Below are 24,895 nucleotides of genomic sequence, written 5' to 3'. Positions count from 1 at the left end.
TACAGCGCCACCCACGGGTGATTAATGTTAGACAGATGACATTAGTGATAATAGTTGTTGTAGATCAAGGTGTGTCACAACAGATATTTGAATGTGACCGCGACAGGTTGTAAGCCCAGTGCATCCTGGATACAGACAGGCTGCCCACAGGCCAAATCTTTTTTGGTTCCCTTTGGAGCATGAGCAAAATCCAAAAACCCCAAAATAAGTCAATCGCCAAATATTTTAGTCTTACATTGAGGCTTAAATCTTATTTCTATTACTTCTTTTTGCTAATTAATACAAAAACAGTGCCGGAGAGATAAGCCGGTATGACTCATTTCAAGATTTGACAGTGATGGAAGAAAATTTCACTTGTCAAGCAAACAGACATGAAAACAAGCCCATATTTTCTGCTTGAGAGAAAAAATAAGATCTTTTTACAGGTTTAAAACTCTCCTCCTGAATTTCACCGTGAGCGGTTACTGCGACGCCACGTCTTCAGCCCTTTCCTGACGGTAAGTTCCCGCCAGCCCACCTGTGCCTCCCTGTGTCTGTGTGACTGTTTTTAATGCCCCGGTGACACAGCAATTTCATTCTGTTATTAAGGGTTTGTTTCCCCTCGCTGAGCGTACAGGTGGCTGCACCGCCTCTTCCTACTGGTGCCACGCAACAACAGTGAGCCCAACAGGAGTACAAAATAACACTGACACTGGCACAGGGGAGCTCTGCGTGTTTAAACAGGGCTTTGGGAGTTTCAGTGTGACTACACATACACACACAGGCATACAAACAAACACACATGCACAAATGCACATAAACATACAAATATACACACACATGCACAAACACAAACATACCAATACACATACATGCATGAACACACACAAACTTGCAAATACACACACATGCACATACATACACAAAAATACAAACACACACACATCCAGGCAAACGTACATACATATATACATGCTCCACGCACAGACACACACAAGCATACACGTGCAATACCTCATATGCATGTGCAGATTCACATACACACAAACATGCACACACCCATAAACACAGTCATAAACACACATACAGTGTATAGACCGTTCACATGTTAAAAAAAACAAAACATACTGCATAATTAGAGAAAAAAAAAAATCACACGTATGTGTGCATACACCGACACATAAACACACACTCACAAAATGTCTAACATAGCTGGGACTGTATTTATGGAAAAGGAGCTCTGTGGAATCTCTCTCCTGAAGAAAAAAAACACACACACACCTTCCTCGTCACCCCGCGAGGGGCAAATGGGCCGGGCCGGGCAGGTCGCCAGGGGAGACGGCTTCCACACTGGTACAGATGATCTCATTGTTCAAACATGGCCCTGTGCATTTCTCTGGTCTTTGCGCCAAGCGAAAACAAACAGGGAGGGAGCAGGCCTACCGTGGAGGGAAAAGGGGAGTAACCAGGGGAGCGGAGAGAGTGTCTCATGCCCCCACACGGCCCTGCGCACGCACGCACATACACACACGCACGCACACACGGAACTTTCTCAGCAATGGGCCGGGCCTGCTGCCACGGCAACCAGGCCCCTCCCCAAAAGGGTGTGGAGGGAGGTTTTTTTAGGCTGGGCGGCAGGAATGTTGCTGTGCTTTTTGAGTACAGTCTATTTGCCTGTGCTGAGAGAGAGAGGGAGGGAGAGAGAGGGAGGAGAGAGAGAGAGAGAGAGAGAGAGAGAGAGAGAGGGAGGAGAGACTGAGAGCAGGGCCAGCTCTGTGTGAAAAGGGGTGTGGACTCTAAACCTGGGCTCACTGAAGAAGTTTTTCCAGAGCGAGCGGGACGACAGCTCCGGGGCGGAAGCGAGCGAGCGAGAGAGAGAGCAGCGAGGGAGAGGCCGCACACAGACGGAAAGCCTATAAACCACCGGGTCTCCGAGTCCAAGTCCAGGCCGACGGGTAAACACAGATAGCGTCTCTCCCGCCTCCCAGCCCCAGCGCGGTTTTCAACGAGCGAAGCACCGGCAGGATGGGCGAAGACGCCGTGCAGGCGGAGCGCAGCAGCGCCGTCATCCCCCACGAGAGCCAGGACCTGGTGGTGCCCAGCCCCAGCCCCACCCAGTCCTCCCCCACCCACAGCCTGTCCCAGCTGGGCGGCGGCGGCGGCGGCGGGGAGCCCGCCCTGATCCTCACCAGCGGCTCGGCCACCCTGCCCCTCACGCCCACCACCCCGGGGGGCTCCAAGGACGGGCAGGTGAACGCCATCACCGTACTCACGCTGCTGGACAAGCTGGTGAACATGCTGGACACGGTGCAGGACAACCAGCAGAAGATGGAGCTGCGGCAGGCGGACATGGAGACGGCGGTACGGGGCATCCAGAGCGACATGACCAAGCTGTCCAAGTGCCACACCTCCACCTCCAACTCCGTCAGCAAGCTGCTGGAGAAGTCCCGCAAGGTCAGCGTGCACATGAAGGAGGTCAAAGACAAGATGGACAAGCAGGCCGTGCAGGTGAAGAAGCTGGAGGCCAACCACGCCCACCTGCTCAAGAGGAACAACTTCAAGGTCCTCATCTTCCAGGTCAGAGGTCACGGGGCTCACCAATGGCGGGGGGGGGGGGGGGGGGGGATGTCCTGCTGAAAAAAAACCAGTGAGGGAGTTGACCAGTTCAGACCAGCTACATACTCAACACGGTTTGACCAGCTCAAGCTAAGTTTTGAAACAGCTTGGAGCCTGTAAGCTGGTCATAGCTGGATTTTACAGGGTGGCAGAGTAAAAATTACCTTTACTTTATATGTACCTGTCTGGCATTGCTGTTTTTTCCCCCTCCACAGGGTAAATAAGTTTGCAAACTCTGAGTGAGGTGACATTTTAGCATGTTAGCATGCTGGCCTCAATTCCCAGATGGGGCTCTGTTCTTACACCCTTCATCCACACCTGACTAAGATTACAGACCTGGGCATTGACTGAGGTAAACAGCTTTGCAAAAAGGTGTGTGAATCACAAGCAGGAAATGGTGGTGCGTGCTAACATAGTAGCCTCACCTTTGTAAGTTTATATGAATGCTAATTAAAATGAAGGGTCTGGCCTGAATTGAACCCTGCTTCTGGTCACTGGAAACCAAATGAAGGTTCATATGACATAAGATGATTATTTATTTGCCAAGCTAAAACGATATGTGATCTGGCACATGTCACCCAAGAAGAAAAGAGGCTACTGAATGCTAATCATTATTTAATGCCTCCCTTTTTGTTAGCGGTGATGTAAAGGTTTTCCGATTAATTTTCGAAAAGGTGCAAGTTCTCCGCCTTGGCTGAGTGGAGCTGGCAGGTTAGTGGGACCCATTGTGTGTTTGGGGTGGAGAATATTGTCCAAAGGAGGTGTTTAGGTCAGGTCTTTTTAATTCACATTGTGTTTAGTGCTGCACGCATGTATTGTACGCTGTTATACTGTTCCGACTTCCTGCCAGGATGCTGCCTGTTATGTATTTCGGAGAAAGTTTTGCTTTTGAGCTGTGAGAGAGAAGTAGGAGCTGGACGGGAGAGGGTACAGCATCTGGCTGAGGTGGGCAGGTTTTGGGTAAGCCAGGACAGGGAGTTTTCATGAGTCTCCAGGTTTCTGTGTGTGGATGTGTGTGTGTGTGTGTGTGGTAGGTGGGGGCAGGGTGTTTGTGGAAGACAGAGAGAGACGTTATCCTCAAACGGTAAAATCTACCTGGCCCTACCCCCGTTGGCATTCTGGCCAACGTTCGCATCAGGAACTGTATCCACCTCCTCCCACACCCAGGGGCAGGGAGCTCTGCAGATGTGGCAGAAATCAATGTGAACCCTCCCCCCCCCCTCCTCCTACCCTCCCCACGGCTGCTCGTGGTTTTGGAAGGAGTGACGCGGCGGAGTTGGCAGACAGGCCTGTCTCGTAATTGGCAGTTACTCTTTACCAAACGTATTCGACATTCAAAATACTACTGCAGCACTGTGAGTGTGAGCAGTCTGTATTTCAGAGAATTTTAATCGATTTCTGAGTTTCTGACTTTGCGTGGCCTCACTGTGTGTGTGTGTGTGTGTGTGTGCACATGTGCTTCCCCATGTGTGTGTGTGTGTGTGTGTGGGTGGGTGCATGCTGATTTTTTGCCGCTCGTGCGGTGTGGTTTTTCTGGTTTGGATTACCAGGTCGATCAAATTCTAAAGCATCACCGTTTGGAGATTGCGTGTCACATAGATTTTTTTTTTGAAGCCAAGTTCGTGACTGACTGTTGAATAGCAAACAGAAGACTGGGCCCTGAGTTTACAGGGCCCGTAAGCTTGGCTGGGCTTATTCCCTGCCTAATGAGCGTGGAAAAGGCGTTAATTACAGCCATTTGCTTGTTTGTTTTCGTTTGGGGCTTCAAAGCGCCTGTCTTCTTGTTCTTCCCAAAGAGCTCAGTGTGTGGAGATCTAACACCCAGCCCCCTCCTCCCATATGGAGCCCTGCTCTCTTTCTCCAAAGAGACAAAGTTGCCCAGTATTTACTGATATCCCTAATGGGCAGGAAGCTGAACTGTTTGCCTAAGTGTGTGGATGCAAAAGGTGTGGTGTGTGTGTGTGTGTGTGTGTGTGTGGAGGGGGGAGGGGGAGGGTTGTAGGGTGCGGTTTGGCATAACAATTGATAGCAAACCATTTGAAATCTCTCCTAGAAACAGTCCTAACAGACTCTGTCCTCTCAGGTGGATTAACTAACAGTCATTTGCCAATTTAGCTACTGTAAGACATGACATAGATTAGCACTCGAGAAACAGTCACAGTTCTGTTTCTTTGGTTACCAGAAACACAAAAGCAAACCGCACCTCAATAGACTGTCAGTACTGGCTTTCCTGCATTAAATATGAAGTAAGTTCACAACTTTTTTTTCATACATTTCTTTTTCCATTCACCTGGAAAATGGGGATACATTGGCCGAAGGTTTTGTGATGCAAAAGCTCCAGAGCTTCCAATTTGATGTTCCCGTGTGTGTTATGTGACCAGGAATGGGAGTCTGCTGCTGTGTTCAATATAGAGGATTGTATATGAAGTCATAAAAAAAAATTAAAAAAACTCAATGGTGAATTGTGGGACTTCACTGTATTGATCAGACCAGAGCAGTTTTGGTTAAATGTGTAAGTGTAAGGGGAGTATGATTTCCCTTTGTAGAGGCAGAGAGTGCCAGTGGATCCAGGTCCTCAAATAGCTTTTGTTTACGGGGCCTGGAACTCCATCTTCTACAGAAGCCACTGCTGACAGTGGGCTATACTCCTTTTCTACTGGACTCTGCAGTCTCCATCAAATTTAGCGGGGGCGTGGTTGGTTAAGTAAGACAGCCAGTCCAAACCAAGGTGCAAGCTCGCAATCCGTTTTTGCACACGCCCAGTGCACCTCCATGACAGAACGAGGCCCCGGCATATAACAGCTATGTGACGGGGTTAAAGCAATGTGCCTCAGGGCCTTCCACTACAGGCAGTGTGGCACGGCAGGTCGGAAACAGACCCGGCCTCTGAAGCGCCCAGAAACAGACCGGTTCATTCCCCAGGTGGACGGCAGCCACTGTCCTCGTAAGCGAGCGACAAACAACCCTGCTGTAGTGAAGGGAAACATGCAGAAATGGGAACTGAACTGTCCTGGATAAGGACACCCATAAATCACATGAATAATAATAGCGGGATCACAGGCACAGCATGTTTTGTTGTATTTTTGACGGATAGGCCACACACAGCTCATCAGTCACCTCAAACGGTGCCCGAATTTGTTTTTGAAATACAGGGGGTGGAGCGGGGGGGGTGGGTGCAGATCAAAGCCCGCGCTCTTCCCGGTGACGATTTGGCGACGGGGATGATCTTGGCTGTCAGTGCAGGTGTTTTCCATAGAGCCCCAGGGTTTGCCGGGAGGGGGGCGGGCAGAGGTGCCTGTGTAGCTATGAGACGCTGGCTGCTTTGCATGGGGCAGGGGCGTGGGCCCGGCCCAGCCCACGCCCGCGGGGGCCGCTGCAACGGAGAACAGCGCCGCTCGTCAGCGGGGGCGTGATGATGGCGGCAGACACCCCCGACTAAATCGCAATTACGCTCGCTCTCTCAGGGTCGAGGCGCGGCCACACACTAGGTTTGTGCTTTTTCTTGCACGTCGTAGAGCGCTGAAGGGGGCTGCTGCTGAAATATGGGTGCTGTACGAGCTTCACACATCTATGTAATAAAATATCGTTTTGGTTTTTATAGAGAGTGCGGTCCGTGTTGTTTTCTTGACGGCCACAATCCAGCCATCATTTATTGCAGACCTTTGATAGAGAGGATTTACAGCTTGAGACGTTGGCTACCTAAACCCAGTATCCCTTGAGCTAACTGTCTGTAATGCTTCTTCCTGACTTTGTTTATCTGCTGGTGTTATAGTTGCTGCATCGTAGCGTGATAACTGACAATGCTAACTTTTTATTTGATCATCTACTCTCCACAGCTACTGGTTTTGAAGGCGGGTGCTGTGCTTTCTCTCTGGTGCTACTGTGGTTTTGTATTCCTGGCGGTAACACTGATGTTTTACACTCCTTGAGTCACTGCCCATAGTGTGTGTCATTTTTCAGCGATGCAATTCATTGTCATGAGCGCTGAAATTCATTGGAAAATGTGACAGAATCAAATCACTCTCTGCAATCACTCATCGTGGAAAATGGATGTTGATTTTCGCAGTGAGGAAATTGTACTAATTCCTTTAAAAACCCATATAATGTAGTATCTCATTGGCCAGAAAATTGGGCTCAATCCTGCTTCCACTGAGAGAGTTCTGTCAATCAAAGTTCATCTTGCATGGATATCTTCGCAAAAAGGGAAGAGTTATTGCTGCCATAAATCACCCAAAGCGATGGATTTGAGGAAAGATATTCTCAAGATATGCCGGTTAATTAACAAAGTCATGCCCTAGTGCAACACCTTATACTCATGTACAGTACGGTGCTGAGTTGAGACGTGCTCTGGATTTGACAGATAAAATAACCAAGAGTCAACATGCTCCTACAGGTTATTCAAGGAAACAGCGAGGCCTTCAGTTACAATGATTCATATTAACTGGAGAACAACTTCAAATATGAAATCATCATATATTTGCTTTGCTGATATAGGTCTACCAAGCGATCTGCATAGGTACAATTTGTGCTTATCGCTCTTGCATCTCATGAAGCCGGAGTTCATCACAGGCAGTTCCGCAGTAACATCAAGCTTAACAGTGCTTCCACACCCAGATTCAAAACAGTAGGCCACAAGCCAATTTTTAAATAGCTTTAATTCAGGCCTAGTGAGTGTGTTTTTAAATCTCTTTATCAAAAGAGGCCCACCTCTTTTTCAAAAGAGACACAGGCTAGACTGAAAACTCTCAAGTACGAAATCCAATCATACATAGTCAAGATGTAATTCGGCAATCATGAAGTTGTTTGGGAGAACGGCTACGCTGTGGGACCTGAAACCCACGTTCAGCATGCTCTTCTTTATCACTTTACGAGCCCAGGATCCTTGCCTTGTTCCATTATGTGCAGCATCTCGCACAGCGATTCAAAGCACCTGGGGTGGCGTTTTGTGCCGTGGTAGTTAGCGTCCTAACAGACGAACAAACAAAGTTCTGTTTGCCAGGTGTTTTACTGCTTCTGGGTGAGCTTGGTCAGGAGTGCTTGTGTGTGCATTCACTTTTCACTACTATGGACTGTTCGACAGCGAATATAACTTTTTCCTATTTCTCCAAGACTTTCGGAGCGGTCTCCTGAGCCGGAGAAGGGAAAGCAATGTTCTTACACAAGATTCGGTCCTGGCTCGTGTCTGTAAATTCCAGCAGTTTAGCAAGCCCCCTCTCCCGGGATGATATAAATAGACCAAGGCGATAGGATAAATTATGTCAAGAGCGAAAGGTGTTTCGAATGTGTTCGGCGAGCTCGCTCCAAAATGAAAAATGAAAGAACATTCCACATTCGCATGTGAAGGGAGGTGGAGGGAGGGCACCGTGATATGAACAGCACATGCATCCTGCGTTAAAAAGCCATAATATCCCATTGAATTCAGTTTCCTCTGCTCCAAGAACACAATCTCGCAGGCCAAAACATGTCCGTTGGCAACAGTTCCTGAAACCACTTTACCGCCTTCCATCTTCCACACAGAGCCATTATAAAAGTTGCGTTTTGAGTCTTAATTGTTCGACATTGCCATACAGGGTCTTGTCTGTGCTCAAACAAGAGCTTTTTTGCTCTTTTGAGGTTAATTTTGAAACAGGAAAGCTCTGAGCTGTGTGTTCACTGAGAGCTCTCTGCCATACCCAAATAAGGCTATCTCCGCTCCACTGGGAACTCCGCGTGCTGGCCTTTTCGGCCAAACACAGATACCCACAAGCGTTCTTGTTTTTTCTACTCCTTCTTTATTGGTATTTTTTTCTCTGCCTGCGCTTCATTATACTAACAATCCCTGCATGGGTGAATGCAATGCCTGAGAGAAAGGGAGAGAGAGAAAGACAGAGAGCAAAGGAGAGAGAGAAAGAGAAAGAGAGAGAGAGAGAAAAAGAAACTGATTCAGGAGCTGAGAAGAGCAGTTTTGAGAGGCGTGTCAGGCCCCGCCATCTTGGCCTTGGGCTAGATCTGGTGCATTTCAGAGTTCAGGTTTGACAACTCTCCCTCTCTCCCTTTCCCTAATCTCGCCATACTCTGTCTTGACTGGCCCAAAACCGCCCGCTCCAACAACCCACTGCCAACACACACACACACACACACACACCCCCAAAACTCTGCTTACAGACACAAACCTTCACCCCTCACATCCTTCGAACCCTCCCCCGATACACACCCTGCACCCACCCCATCTCCCCCTTCTGCACAGCCCAAAAGAGACACTCCTCCAGCCTAGCTCACAGACTCCCTACCCACTCCAGACGCACTGCACACACAAACCCCCCCCCCCCCCCCCCCCCCCCGGTCTCTCTCTGCAGCAACTCAAGTGTTTAAAACGGGGGATTATGGTTGATTAGTGAGGACAGTGGGGAAGGGGTTTTTGCGTGGAGCCACATTTGTCTTCTCCAGTGCCAAAACTCTCCTGCAAAAGCATGACCACTCCTTGGAATGCTGGTGGAATCCCTTCCTCGATAAGAAAATACGGATGCAGCTCGCCGAATTCTCCAGGCCGTGGTGAGGTGAGGAGGTGAGCAGTTGCTCAGTGTGTGGGGAATGCTGGCGCTCATTCCTCTACACAGAGGAAAATACTGGAGCTGTGTGTGAAAGGGTGTGGTGTATAACACGCACCTTCAAACACACACACACACACACACCAACAAGCACCCTCAAACACACAGACACACACCCCAACAAGCACGCACACACACACCAACACATACCCTCAAACACACGCACTCTCAAACGCATATACTCACAAATACAAAACACGTACCCTCAAACACATATATACACACACACACAGACACACACACACACACCAACAAGCACCCTCAAACACACAGACACACACACTCAAACGCATTTACTCACACACAACACACGTACCCTCGAATACATATACACACACCCCCGTCCACACACACACACACCCCCGTCCACACACACACACACACACACCCGTCCACACACACACACACACACCTGTCCACACACACACTCACACACACACACACACACACAGTTAAACGCTCAAACACATGCGACCACCCGCAAACACACACATGCACAACACGCACACGGCAGAGCATCTGGACAGTGGCCAGCGGGTCTGAAGGAGGTGGAAGGACAGGGAGCAGCAGGCTGGCAGGGGTCAGTGCTCACATTGCCGCTCTGGGTCTCCAAAACACACCATTCCCATCCGCAGCCACACACACTGGAAGCAGTAAATCTGAGGGGCAGGCAGGCTGCTACAGTACCCGCCCCTCAGGAACTCCCACAAAGCAGGCCCTACTCTGGGCCACTCACTGCCTCCAGCACTGAGAGCTGTGGATCCACCAGGAGGCAATTCAGAAATAACATTTTTTAAATAGCACAGGTAAATGGTAAATGGTTGGCATTTATATAGCCAATTGATGCTTCTCAATCACCCGTTCATACACGCACTCACACATCAATGGCGATTGGCTGCCATGCAAGCTCGTCAGGAGCGTTTAGGGGTTAGGTGTCTTGCTCAGAGACACTTCGACACACCCAGGGCGGGATCGAACCGGTGACCCTTCCAACTGCCAGACATCTGCTCTAAGCCAATGCCAAGCCTGAGCCAATGCAGCCTAAGGTGAAATAGAAAGTAGACAGGGTAAATACAGTGTGGAGTTTAGAGGACAGGGTAAAAACTCAGTGTGGAGTGCACAGCCTGTGCTCAGTGTGGAAGTAGACTCGATACATTCCCAGTGTGTTGTGTGCACTGAGCTAGATAATGCGGTGTAGGAGTGTATATGCAGGTGCAGTGGCCGCCATCTCATTATCTTTCCTCTTCACCATCCGCTGCACAAGGACAAAGTTTTCCTCCCAACACTGAAGACTGAATGCTCATTACTCGCTGATTGCCGTTGCATTGTGGGACTCGCTTTTCTGTTCTTTCGAGAGTCACTCTGCCTCTGTCTATGAGCACCGTGCCCTGCCGAAGAATCTGCTTGGTGCATCTGCGACTTACAACACCTACATCGGCAACCCAGGGGCTGAAGCCACCCCGAGTACATAACAAAAGAGTCACATCCGTAAATTCTTCACCGTGACATAAACACCCTGCAATATTGTCCGGAAACAATACAACCGGAATCAATTCATAGAATAGGCAATAGGTCACCCGGTTCCCTTCCCACAATACAATGCTGACAGAATGGCGGCACACCAAGGACCTACTGCAAAAAACCGGCTGGGCGTTTGAGACTTAAATTTGCATTTGGGTTTTGAATTTGCATCCAATTGGGTCCCGTCTCTAGGATGGTGAGAGCGGGGGAACAGTTGCCTGTATCTATTGGCTTTTTCAGTTTTTTTAAATGGTTATGTTTGCATCACCGACACCCTCAGGCAGGGCGACTCATTCTCGATATTTACTGAAGCCGTTGAGGTTAACAGCCTCAATCCAGGGATACGTTGGCTGTTCCCCCACCCCCAGGAATCAGATCTTCCCTTGAACAGAATGCCTTTAGCCATGTCATCGACCACAGGCATTTGAGACCAACAGGACCCGCAGGGTTTTGTTGTTATTGATCTATTCAAGTAGCTGATTACATGGCTACCTCATCTTGTCTGGCTTTGTGGGTCTAAACTGGCTGCTTTTAAGCTGAAAAAAAAAAAAAAAAAACAGGCTGTGGACCACTGGCCTGCACTATCTCTTTCCCATGCAGCAGATTACACCACCAGCAGCAATCATTTTAAAAAGCAGCTTATACTGTAACCTTTCATTGAGGGCCCAAAACCCTCAATTGAGAAACGAGGCAATCAGTGGAACTGCACAACCAGACGAAACAAGCCAGATATTCTCTGCTTTTTACGCAACTAATAACATGTCATTTTGGGGTCATCTGTGGCACGTAATGCACCCTGGAATGTTGGAAATTATATTATTGGTAGGTTTATATGTGGAGCAATCAAAGAGGCCATCAACAAGTTAGCTGTACCGAGGGTAGTCAGAGCAGTTCCTTGAGTTCCGATATTCTGCACATTTCTCTTTGTATAATAAGTCACTACCCTCTCCAGTGCATGATCACATGGATTATTTCAGATGGCAAACAGCAGGTGTTTGGTTCCTGGCTGTTTGGGTTCTATACTGCGGTGCCATCTCTTTTTTGGGCCCTTCTTCTTCCACCCTGTCTCAAAGAGAGCAGACTCTTCGCTTTTTAAATATAACAATTTTCAGCTTCATTAACATCATTATTGTTGACGAAGGTCTTGTCCTACGCACTGCCAACAAGATTTATAAGGGCAATTAGGTTAAGACCAGTGGATAAGAAGTGGAATATAATGTATGAACAGAATTCAGGTTACCAGCAGCATTCGTTTAAGTGATTTTTATTCCAGCACTCCCTGGATGGAGGGTACAGTATCACTTTAAGATAGCATTTCTTCTTTCACTCCCTGTATATTCAAAACTATGCAAATCCAGAATTTCCCAATCAAATTCCCATAGAAGGGGCAGCTTCACGAACAACACCTACAATATTTTCTCCGAGTGGGCTGTTTTCAAGCACTGACAAGACAAAGAGACCGTCAGAGAGAAAGGGGATGAAAGCGACGGAATTTCAGCTTAGATGTGCAATTAGTGATTTCCTGTTGTTTACCGCTGTCTCTTCTTTGAAAACACTGGACCACGTCATGCCGATGATGCATGAATAAAGTGGAAAACATAACGAAACCGAGAGAAACAAGTCTGTGTGTGTGTGTGTGTGTGTGTGTGTGTGCATGTATGTATGCGTGTGTACTGACAGCGTTTTTGTTCTCGGGGTTGAAAGGTTTGCAGAGAACAATAGCACAGTGCATGCTCAGGACAGGGGGTTCCATGGTCTGACCTACCTGCTGCTCGGCACTGTGGGAAGCACTGAGGGAGCTAGGCCTCCAGCCAGCACAGGATGATCCACAGCCACGCCTCCCTGTCGTATCCTCTGTCAACAGCAATCTGAGAGCCCGACCGTATCCTGCCGAGCCAGTTTCTTCGCCATGAAGCGACATGTATGGCTATTTTCCCATGCAGTGAATTGTGCCTTATTCGATTTCTCACGCGCCTTGTTAGTACAGTTAGATTTTCTGTGTTCCTCAGACACGGAGTGGACATAGAGCGCCTACTCACGTCTTTCACAGCCGTGTCTGGAGGCTGCAGACAAACACACACACACACACACACACACACCCTGAAGCACGTCACGTCGGCAGCGGTTTCTCTTTCCCACTGCAGTCCGCAAGCCAAGCTCGCACAGAGAGGAGTCTGAGGAGGACACTTCATGTGCCGCTTTAGCAAGCAGACCTCGGGCATCCGGTCGACTGGTGGGGGAGTAGGGTGCTCTGCTGGGCCACCAACTGCTGTCCTGCACTGGCACAGTTAGTATTCCATCCACGACCGTGGAGCCCATCCAGGCATTAGAACAGAGCCTTAACGGGATGCGCCACCTAGCAGTACCACTGCATACTCGCTTTCTCATGCACATGCTTTCTGTTCTCTAGCTGCTCCCTTGTTTTGCAGATATTATGGTGTGCAGGTCATGTATCTTGCCAGTATGGCTTTGTACAATGTCAGCCAGAATAATTATATTATAATAATCATAAGCAAATAACTTGAATATACTTCATTAAAGTAATAATAATCTGATAATAATCTGCCTTGTACCATGTGTATAGTTACTAGCATATATGCACTTGGTTCCATACTAACTGGAGGGCTAAGTCAACTGAACGAGACTAGTGGTGTCAGTAGCGAAAGCGTGAGATTCATGTGATTCGCTGGGAGCATACCAGATCTGTGAAGGAATCTCTGTCTCCATCAGCTTGTTTTCTCCCATTGTCAGGGACTCTTGCCCAACTCGTGGATCCAACTTCTTACACCGCCACTGGGATTTCCCCACACATAGTTGTCCGGGTAACAAGACAGGCAAAACAGTGTCTTTTTCTTACCCAAAAAAATCTTTCCCCCAGTTAGCACAAATGCCTAGGATTGTTTCCCCTTAAAATACCTCGGGAGAGTTAGCAGGAAAGTTTCCATATAAGTCCTGATTTAGTTCCTGCTGCTGTAACTTTCAGTATTATTTCAGTGTACACACAAATGCTTCTTGCTCCTTACATAAGTGCATCTGGGGCAGTTCTGTGCTCTCTGGACGAGCCACTGTTAGTTTCGGGATTTATTAGTTTAGAGTGAGGGCCTTTGGCTTCCTCGCGCTAGGTGCTGAAGATGAGACAGAAAACGCAGGAGAAGCTCTGGACTGCCTCTTATTTCCAGGTTGGTGCCAAATACTCTCTGGGTTGTTTTAGGACGGGCCCCACCCAGGCCCTTAATTGTCCAGTGAGCTCGTTATTATTTCCTACACAAATGGTCGGCTCTATAGACTGGGGCGCATTGAGCCCATGCACACGAGTGCACGCCCACAAAAACTGCCATTGTGCTCTTCCTGTGACGTGCAGGCATGTGTGTGTGTGTGTGTGTGTGTGGGCATGTGTGGAAATGTGTATACGGCATTGGCTTACTACTGAAAGACAACACAGAGAGAATATGACAGCTCACTCCTACATCCACAGAGAAATCCACCATAGAGTACGGACTAAGACAGAGCTCTGGGAAACATTTTCCTAACAATAGATAAACAGAAGGCCAAAACCTCCAGTCCCTGGAACAGGCCGGAAGCCTGCTGCTGTGGAGAGGGCTCAGATAACACACTGTATCCAATTACCACAGAGGAAGAGAGAGAAAGAGAGAGTGAGATGGAACAGGGAGAGTGCCATTTCCATGCAGATTGAAGGAATATCCTTGGGAGTGAATATGGAGGTAAATTTGTGGGTGGGAGCAGCTACATGGGTGGAGATGTCCCACACCCGATGTAACCCAAGCCGCCCGTCCACCCTGCCAAACGGCCCTGTAACAAGGGCCGCTCACAACAGGCCGCCATTGTCAGGTCCTTTCTGTAGAAAGGAGGCCAGCCCCCTGGCGGGGGACCCCAGCAGCACTTGGGGGGCCCTCACGTGACGCAAGGTCGTCCGCGTGCTTCCTCCGGCCGTGGCTCTCTCTGCAGATAGTTTCCAGGATCGAGCGCCCATCCCTTTTTTTCCTGAGCGTGCCCCTCACCTTCGCCCCGGTCCTTGGCTCGCTTTCCTGTGCAGGAAGGAGTGTACTCCTCCTTCTGTGGGAACATTCCATATGCTTCTGCTTTCATCCAGGCTGTTTTCCAGATAAGTTACACCTGGATGTTCATCTAGACATGGCTCGCAGAGACACACACACACACACACACAGCCGTGCTCTAATGCATAGCACGCGGACGCCCACGCGCTCACAGCTGGTGTTGCGAAGCTGTGTTATCTGCTGGAATGAGAGGGCAGCCAAGCAAAGGCAGGGAAGTGTAAAGGAACGGAGAGAGGGGGAGATGGAGGCCGAGTAGGCTCGCATTCACTGGGCAGACAGACACGCCTGAGATGAGATGTGTCTGTATAACAGTGGGTAAACTGCTGTACAAGTACACACGCGAGATCACACACATTCACACACACACTAAACCCACATGTATGTAGACACACATATTCTCACATGCATGCCCACTAGTCACACGCAATGCACACAAGCACAAAAGCATGCAAACACACACACAGGCCTACGCACACGCGCACACACACGCGCAGAATCAGTCTCTGCCACTCCCTCACCTCTCCCTCCACTTTTCCCCGTTTTACCCGTCATCACTTTTCAAATAATCTCTTTCTGTTCCCGCTCTTCTCCCTCTTCTGGGCCACACCCCTCCGCCTCCCCCAGCAGATTAGCAAAAACAACTCACATGCTGGCTCAATGCTGCAGGTGTGAACACGACAGCCATTGGATGAAGCCAGGAGGTCTGGCCCAATGCCAGGCCCCTGCCGTGATGGTCCAATGGCAAGCGTTCCCGCTTCTTTGCATTGAAAGGCAAAATGGATCCTACGTCACATGACCTAACCGGCGAATTAGTTGCTCCCACCCAGCTTATGTATTTGCTTGTGGGTTGTTTGCGCTGCAAAGATTTGCTCTGAAGATGTGCAATTACTGAAACAAAGCCTTTTTCAAGCTCATTTCTTTGGTTCTCAGTCTTGGCTGACTGTTTTTTTTGCGAGCGTTTTTTTTTTAACCCCACCTGAAGCCACTCTTCCACTCTCTCTACTTTTTGATCAACTGCTAAAGTATAACTGCTTTCTTTTTCCTTTCCCTCACCCCATTTCTCTGCCCATCCCTCTCGCACCCCATCTCAATTCCCCATCCCCCCCTCTAGTTCCTCTCCTCACCCCGCTGTGAAGTTTCCTCTCCAGTGATCCGTTAAAGCCCAAAGGGCAGCTACTGGCCTCCCCAATTATCCTGGGACCTCTCACACCCCTGTTTCTGGGTCAGAGCAGTAACGTCCCCCCGCGGTGGGGCTTCTCTCCCAGAGGAGGCCCCTCGTCAGATAAAACGGGGTTGACAGGAGACGGCATGCACAGCGGACAGAGCTGGGAGGTACACTGTCACTGGGGGAAGCTTGTGTTCTTCCACTACACTATTTATTCGCCAGGGTTACTTCCGTAGCTTACGTGTGGGCATGTCCAAAGATGGGTCTTTACCAGGGGTGGAAAGGTCCAGGGGTCAGAAAGCATAAGTCCCGCCATGTGATGTTTCCACCCGTGAACTTAGCCAGTTGATTTCACCTATTAGTTCTAACCCCTGGCTGAAGAATTGTTCTGTAAATACCACCTCTAGTATTGGCAGAAGCGAATCCCGTTCAGTGCCTCACTTGATGGGAATCCTCCAACCCACATAACCTTAACAAGCAAAACATACAGATTAAAATCATGCTCACGTCCAAGCTGTGTTGCTGTGCTGTTTTAAGAATCCAAATGCCACCACTTTTCAGTGTCCTGAGCTGTCCGTTTTCCCCCAAAATAACCCATGAGTGTTCCACTACAGTAATTCTTCTGTTATTTTCTTCTGTTTTTGGTTATTGTTTGTTCACCAGTTTGGAATGTTCAACTTACTTTGGTGGACCACAATCAAGGAATCCACACAGGGAAGCCATGCAGCCACTGTACAGGAAAGAGAGATATGGAGAGATGCATATTGGCCTCACTATGATGCTGTTTCTTTCCGACAGCTCACCTCTATCCTGGGGCCTGCCCACACACTCAGCTCAGATTTAACATACTTCTGGGAGGAAGAGCAGTCAGAAGGCCTGGCCCTTCCTTTGACTCAAGCTCTGCTGTTCGCTCAGGGCCAAACGGAGGAGAAGCCGGTGGTTGCAGGGATGCAGTTGTTGGGGTGCGGCAGACAGGTGTTCAGCCAACTCCCCAAAACGGAAACCGTTGGGTCCTGAAACTGCACTGCGCAGAAATAAATACCCCAAAAACCACCGTCCCCGATGACCTACTGCATTCACAAGCCGACAGACGTGCAACAGAAAACCCCCAAGTTTTGGGCTACATCCCATTGTCTTTGCATGTAGGCTCAACATGCATTAGCTAAGTCCGGTTTCTGGCCTGGTCGGAGCAACAGTGAGGCTGGGACCTGGCTTCCTCAGCCGGAGTTGGGAGCTCCACTTCTCTCACACTGTAATTACAGCGTTTGCTCAGAAACTCGTCTCGAATTAACGGTTACATTTCCACACGCGGGACATGTAGACAGCATTAACATGCCCTTTCATCCATAATGCGTGAAGGAGCCTGCCCATAAATAGCAGTCATTACTGTAGCTCGTTTTCACTGAGCTCAACTGAAACAGATTTCCCCCGCAGTGCAGTGAGACCTCAGATCTCAAACCCCTAGGTTTGAATAAATAAGTAAAACTCACATTGTGAACAAACCATAAATAAATCAGTTTGTAGACAGGAGACATTCGTAACAGCATTTGAGAGCTTTTCAGCCAAACGTCTACACGTATGCGTCTCCCCTCTGTCGGAGAAACAAGCTGCAAAGTTGTCATTGCACCTGCGGCAGGATACGGAGAATCCGGCTGCCTTGAGAAACTTGAACGATCGCGACACACGAAACAAGGCTCTGGCTGAAAAGTGAACCCCCATCTTGCCTCAAACCCAAACACCTCTTAGTTTCATTTCCGGAGCCGATTCCAAAGGAGAGGGGCTTGGCTGGTCCTTGCCAGAGGGCAGAGGATTAAACATAGCGCTTTCAACATTCACTTGTTAGTGTTGCCATTGTTTTGCGCATGTTGCTCAACACACAGCTCTGTGCTCTGATACACACTGCCTTGTGAGGACCTGCTGTGAAGAGCTGATCTTTCCTGCTGTACTGGCCGGCCCAGTCTCCACTCACTGACTCACGCTCACAATGCGAGCGTTAGGTCCTGTTGGCACAGCAAGGAGCATGCAAAGAATCTGCACAAAGGAGGCCTCTTGGTTTCTCTTTCATCGCCTGTGAAACGGATAGCTTTAGAACAGGTTCAATGGGCACTTCCTGTGTAGTGAGTTATATTCCCAATTTTCTTCTCCCCGATTTGTAATTTGCAGCTGTGCGTCTGGAGGTACTGCCGTGTCACCTTCGCCCCATGTGAGCAGAGCTCTGCCAACAAGACACTCCTCCCACACGCGCGCCCGCAAGGCAGTAACGATCTTCCTCACCAAACATCAGAAACTCCACACTGATCAGAGGAGAGGCGTGTCTCACGTGCACCTAGTTGGGTCATTGGGTTGAGTTACTGCAGCAGTAAACCAAGTAACTGGCTGGTTTAAACCCACTGAACCCTTGGAGGATGAGTGCTTTTATCCCAACACGGTGCACTCCAGGTTGTAGGATGCTAGCCATGCAGCTAAGATTGAAACTGATGATACTGTGAGTGTCATTGTGGTCCATTTTGCCACCAGTCCGCCCTCAAAGCCCCACGATGCACCCGCACCACTTTAACCCAGTCTTCTCTGCACCCTGAACCATTTTGTTGTTTCACCGATATCTCAGCACCAACACTCTGCACCGGCACCCCCCTCCCAGACCTGCCCTACCCTGCCTAACGGGCGATCCAAAACAGCATTCCCTCACACACTCAGAGTTCCCGCTGGCAGAGTTATCGTCCCGGAGTGCGGAGCCAGGCGGGGGAGGCGGGGGGGGGGGCGGGGGGGGGGGGGGCGGGGGGTTAGACAGGGGCTCTCAGCACACCTGTATAAATCACCGAGGGGGCTGAGGGCAGAGACCGATACGCATTCTTCAGGGCGATGGACTGCTCGCAGCTGGGCACAAATCTCCCCCTCGCACCTCACGGGCCAAACCGTCATTCAAACCATGGGGGGGGGTGGTTCTTGCCTGTCTTGGAAAGCTGATGGACGGACAGGAAGGGAGAAACCTGAATGGTGTTATGATATGGAAGCCCCAATTTAGGGAGGGGTAGCGGACAGTGCTGGTGAAATCTTTTATCTGACATCTGATGGATGTGTTGTGTACACAAGGAAAGGGAACGAGACAAGGGAACAGAGAGTAGAGAGATGCATCCAGCCAGGGGGAGGGAAATGGGAAGGGACCAGAGTCTATCGAATGACCAAAACAAGACGAGATTTATTCTTCATATTCAAGTATTATTCTTATTCTTATTGTGTAATTACCATAATGATAATTATGGTTATTGCTGTTATTTATGTATTTGGTGGATGCTCTCATCCAGAATAACATGGAAAATTGGGTCACGACAAGGAAAGCTTATCCCATTGTCACACCATGGAAAGTGACTAACAACAAACCACTAGAGTAGAAGAGCTATCAACATCACACCAGCGTACCAAGTGGTTACTGATGATGTACAATACTACGTCAGTATGTTGCAACTCCAGACGAATAAGAGGTATTGGTGGGTGTGGATCAAAGCAATGATTGTATTTTGGTCCTGGGAAGGAATCTGTAGAAGGTGTTTCTGTAATATGTAGGAGAATGTATTATAGAGCTGATGGTGTTATGCTAGTGACGCACAACTGCATTCCTGGAGGGCCAGTGTATATACAGTTTTTCATGATGATGTATTAACTCTGGCATACACCAATGCTGGTTCACTGGTTCAATGTATCAACTGATACATGTGTAGTCTGCAGCTGTAATTTGTGACTATCAAAAATGTTTGATAAGATAAATGATTTGGCAGATTCAACAAAAACTTTTTTTTAAAAGAGCAGAAGCTGGTTCGAATCCCAAAATTTGGAGTAGATTTATAGGTAATGGTGTTACAGTAGGGAGTAGCGTATGAGAGAGCTGATGGTGTTACAGTAGGGAGTAGACTGTATGAGAGAGCTGTTGGTGTTACAGTAGAGAGTAGAGTATGATGGAGCTGATGGTGTCACAGGAGGAAGAAGACTGTACAAGAGAGATGCTGGTGTTACAGTTTGGAACAGAAGAGCTGATCTCATTATGGAGCTGTATGTGGTACAGAACACAGGTCAAGCACACAAGGCGGTCGGGGTAGGGCTTGTAATGTCCACTATGTGGTCTGCGAGTGTCAGAATGCTGAACTAAGGGCGTTGGCCAATGGTTTGAGTCTCCCATGCATTGTTAGAATTCCTGGGATGTCTCCGCAATAGGATGGGAAAAAGATCACTGGGTTCCTTCCCTCCACCTCCTCGTCGTTCTCCTGTCTTGGAGAACCTCCAGCTGCCGGTGGAAACTCTTAGCAGCATCTTACCGCGGCTTCTTCCCCCTCTGCTGCACTATTGTTCTCATGAAATGACTGTTACCAGGAGAGGAAAAGAAGGAGGTGAGAGGTGAGGAGAGGAAAGGAGTGGAGAAGACAGGAGAGGAGTGAAGTACAATGTTCACACTGGTGTGTGTTATAATTTGCTTCTTTTCAACCAACAATCCAGCACATAGCTAGAAAAGTGTGTGTGTGTGTGTGTGTGTGTGTGTGTGTGTGTGCGTATGTTGGTGCATGAATTTGTTTGTGTGTACATGTATATTTACATTCACATCCTAGTCATCAACCACAGGAATGAAACATCTTTAAACATTACTACAAAATGACAAGAACAAAAGCAGAGCAGCATTGTCACGGCAGCCAGACGTGGTTAATATATTAGTTCCTTTTTATGGTTACTCAATGGCACAGTTGGCGAGGGGTGGGTGGGTGCTGTGTATGCCGCCAAATTGACCAGGAGCCAGACATCAACAATAGCACAAGTGTGCCGGTAACCTCCCTGTGTAGCAATGTTCCACAACAGCACCCTGCTGCAGCCATAATGCCGCCACCAGCAGAATTTCTGCCAAACGGAGGGGCTCGTTTTACGGCGGTGTGAGTGTGTGTGTGTGTGTGTGTGGACATAGGGGGTGCTTGTTGGAGACCATCTATAGTGTTGGAAAAGATGTGTAGTGCATTTGCTGAGGCCAATGCCTTGAATCAAGTAAAAACTAAGAATATCCCAATATGCGCCAAATTAAACCTTTCCACCAGCAACGAGACATGAAATGGCCTCTGCACAAGCCTAGAACCCAGTGAGCATGTGACATGCCTATGAAATTTCATATTACACCACAAAGAATACAGAAAATCGAATCTGCAAGGTAGAGCTATCTGTTGATGTAAAAGTACATCATGACAAAATGTCCCTCCATTCATAATTGTGTGCTGTGCTTGGAACAAATCAAAACGTGTGAAGATCAAAGATCACTCGTCCCTTTGATAGGTTATTTTGGTCGACCCTGTATGTCACATACAGCATTTGTGAAATGAAACGGCCTAAACCAAAACAAGAATAAAGAGGCTACCATGCAAAATGTGTAAGAACTAAGACTCCATGCAGCCTTTAGACACAAGACAGGCGTTAAAGTTTGATAAGTATCGGGGACATTCCAGGCTAATGGCTTCTCAGCGACGAGGCCTTGCCATTGCTCTGTTAGAATGCATTAAGTGCTCTGTCCTGTGATTTTTTATAAGGCTTAACTAATTCTCCTTAAAGCATTAAGGCATGCTTCTGTAGCGGTGGCCCAGGCTGACTCATTAGTTCCACCAACAGCAATAGAAACAAACATTCCCGACGTTGTTGCCCCAGTGTTAATTTCCGTACCAATGTCCCGTTGTGCACGGAATTGGTTTCGTTGTGCAGTCGGGGCGCAGGGGAACAATTTTCTGCATGCTTTGCAAGGCTCTGTTTACTTGTGCCGGGTCATGTCCATGATTGCAAATGCGTTTTGGAATTAATGCGTCAGGCTGAGACTTTCCCAGACGGACTGCGGTAGAAATTGGGGAGAGTGAGATTCCAGTGAGCTGTCAGGCACTGAATCGTTCGGATCAATCAAAAGATATTGCTCTGCAGGGAGCACAAGACGTTTGGTTCATATCAGTGAGTCAACGACGGTATATAATGGGAAATAGTCAGCATTTATATAGCACCTTTATCCAAAGTGCTGTACAGCGGATGCTTCTCATTCATCCATTCATACACACACTCACACACCAACGGCAATTGGCTGCCTTGCAAGACACCAACCAGCTCGTCAGGAGCATTTGGGGGTTAGGGACACTTTGACACAAACCAGCAACCCTCAAACTGCCAGATGACCGCTCTTACTGCCTGAGCCAAAGTGTCCCCCCTAATGGCTCCACTCATTTTTGAATTTTCATTCTTCTATACCTAGATTGAGGCAACAGGCTGTTTTTCAACTTGCAAGTGTCCAGCATGGATTCAAATCCATGACCGGTTGCGAGGTCGGCAGCCTACTGCACACCGCAGGTCACTCTTCGCTAAGCCTCTGCTGTGTCATTTTTCTGTTCCAGGAGGAGAACGAGATTCCCGCGAGCGTCTTCGTCAAGGAGCCCGCGCCCTTCCCGCGTGACGCAGAGGAAGAGGCGCCCATGTCCCCTCCCGCCGACGCAAACCGCTCTCATGAAGACACCCTGCATACCATCAACCTTTCCTCCGACGAGGAGATGCTGCCTGACGACGACGACGACGAGGCCTGCCAGGAGATGTCCCTGGATCGCATGGAGAAGTCCCGCGCCGAAAAGATCAAGCGCTCCAGCCTGAAGAAGGTGGACAGCCTGAAGAAGGCCTTCTCCCGCCAGAACATCGAGAAGAAGATGAACAAGCTCGGCACCAAGATCGTCTCGCAGGAGCAGCGGGACAAGATCAAGAAGAGCCTCACGCCCAACCACCAGAAGAGCCCGACCGCCAAGAGCAGCTCCTTCAAGGTGTCACCGCTCACCTTCAATGTCAAGAAGGTGCGGGATGGCGAGGGGCCAGCGGAGGGCGCCGCGGCCTCCACCAGCGCTGCCGTGGAGCTGTCGCCGATCCTCAACCCGAGCGAGGACACGCCCTTCACCGAGGTGCACTCCGAGCTGTCTCCGGGGCTGGAGGAGGCCAAGGCGGTGGCCGATTCCCTGGAGAGGGAGGGCGAGGAGGTCCATAGCCCCTCCTCGAGTGGCCTGGAGGGAGAGCTCACCATCACAGAGGACGCCACCCTCCCGCTGGAGGACGACAAGCCAGAGGAGGGAGAAGAGGAGGAGGCGGGGGAAGAGAAGAAGGAGGAGGCAGGAGAGAAGGAGGAGGAGGGGGAGGCAGCGGCAAAAGGGGAGGAGGCCAAGGAGGAGGTTCCCCTGGATGAAGCCTCCTAATGCCAGCGTCCTGCCCATAAAATCTGCCCCCTCACCCCCACACTACAGTCCCACTCCCCCAAAACTCCTCCCATTCCTGCCACTCAAACTGGGCAGCATCCTTCCAACCTGCACCTCAGAAGACATCCCCAACCCACCCACAACTGCCCACCCTCCCCCGTCCGCTACTCTGCACACATTCCCATTTCCTGCTGCGCTCCCATCCATCAGCCGCCAGCGGTTGTCTAGCTGGCCGCCCAACCCGTCGCCCCATGCAGAAACACACACATTTGCAGGAGGGTACCCCCAACAGAAGACCCACAGTGCTCTGACACCCCGACACTTTCTCCTGCTCCTCAGGCTTCTCTGCCACTCAATCAATCTTCCCTCTCAGTCGGAGGAGGACGTGGACGCTGACAAGGCCAGCAAACATTTGTACTTGGAAATCCGAAGCCCCCCCTCCAACACCCCCCACCCCACCCCCACACCGCCTCCTCAGCCGGCCGTCCCTGGAAAGAGTGGAGCATTCGGGATCGTTCTGACTCATTCCTTCCAAAGGTGATTACTCACACTGGCCCTAATGGGACGCACAGAACAGCACAGAACCCGCCACTCTGAACCACCACGCGGCAGGACTGCGGCTCCATAGCAACCCCTCGGCTCTGGCACCCCATCCGTTAAACCCAGCCAGGCTTAGAAAGAAAGCCCACTGGGTGGCAGATGGCAGGTAAAAAAGAAAAAAAAAAAAATTTTAAAAACATTTTACCAACAACAAAAATCATCATAATAAACGCATATGTTGGGATGAGAAGCGGAAACACATACAGGAATGCAGCCCACATACACCTGTGGCCCAAGCACGCAGCTCCTTTAGCTTCTGCTGTCTGTCACCGTCCGTCCGTCAGACGATCGGCCCTTCTATTGGGAAAGTGTCGGCTAACGTTTAGCCTGGGGAGGGAGGGGGCTGCAGCAACATGTGGCAATGATCACTCAGTCCGCACATTCTGCTGGCTGGCACAGCCTACCACGGCCCTCATTCCTGCACACTGGACCTCTGAGTGCAAACAGAGCTCCGTCTGGAGCCTTGGCCCCTCTCGCCCGCTTCGGAAGCTCCCGTTTTCTAATGGGCTTTGCGTTTTGTAACACCCTGCAGAGCGAGAAGCCGTCGGCTATCTCCACATCTGTCGGGCAGTCCGATCGCATCCGGCCCTCCCGCCATTCCGACAAACATGTCCACCAGGAGTTTACAGAGTGTGGGTAAGGGTCTAGCAGTGGCAGCAATTTGCTCACTGAAATTCCAACATTCTTGCACGCTAGGAAAATGAAAGCGATATCTTAATCTTTACACTTCACAGCGTACGTGTGGTTCTGAAGCTGTGCGCTAGCGCAAAGCTGGCCAGTTCGAACAGGAACCGACAGCAACCTCACAAGAACCGGCTCGCAGCACAATCTTCGCGTTCCGATGCACATACATTTGTTGGGGTGGCAACAGCGGGATTCGCTTATGTAACTGAACGGGGGGGGGGATACTCACAGGGTTAGTCTTAGGAATGTCCAGGGCATAAAACTACCCCCACCTTAACATTCACCCATGGAAAAAGGGAAAACAAGAAAAAATGTTTTGGCTGAATAAACACTACTGTATTCATCAATGTTAATTGAATCCAGATCACACAGAATGGGTGGTGGTGCTGTGGCATGGGGGGGGGGGGGGGTGGGTTACATCCTGACTGTAAACCC

At 49.5% G+C, this 24,895-nt stretch overlaps 1 protein-coding gene across 1 annotated transcript; it reads left to right on the top strand.

The window, feature by feature from the left end:
- The first annotated feature begins 1,730 nt into the window (after positions 1–1,730).
- cavin2a (caveolae associated protein 2a) lies at positions 1,731–24,847 on the top strand. The gene is made up of 2 exons (XM_061227130.1): positions 1,731–2,556; positions 22,340–24,847. Exons 1-2 carry the CDS (start codon positions 2,005–2,007, stop codon positions 23,174–23,176), a joined length of 1,389 nt encoding a protein of 462 aa, XP_061083114.1. The 5' UTR covers positions 1,731–2,004; the 3' UTR covers positions 23,177–24,847.
- The last annotated feature ends 48 nt before the right edge of the window (positions 24,848–24,895 follow it).

This window comes from Conger conger, chromosome 17, assembly GCF_963514075.1.
Source record: "Conger conger chromosome 17, fConCon1.1, whole genome shotgun sequence".
NCBI classification, from domain to species: domain Eukaryota; kingdom Metazoa; phylum Chordata; class Actinopteri; order Anguilliformes; family Congridae; genus Conger; species Conger conger.
This window is presented reverse-complemented; position numbering and strand designations above follow the sequence as displayed.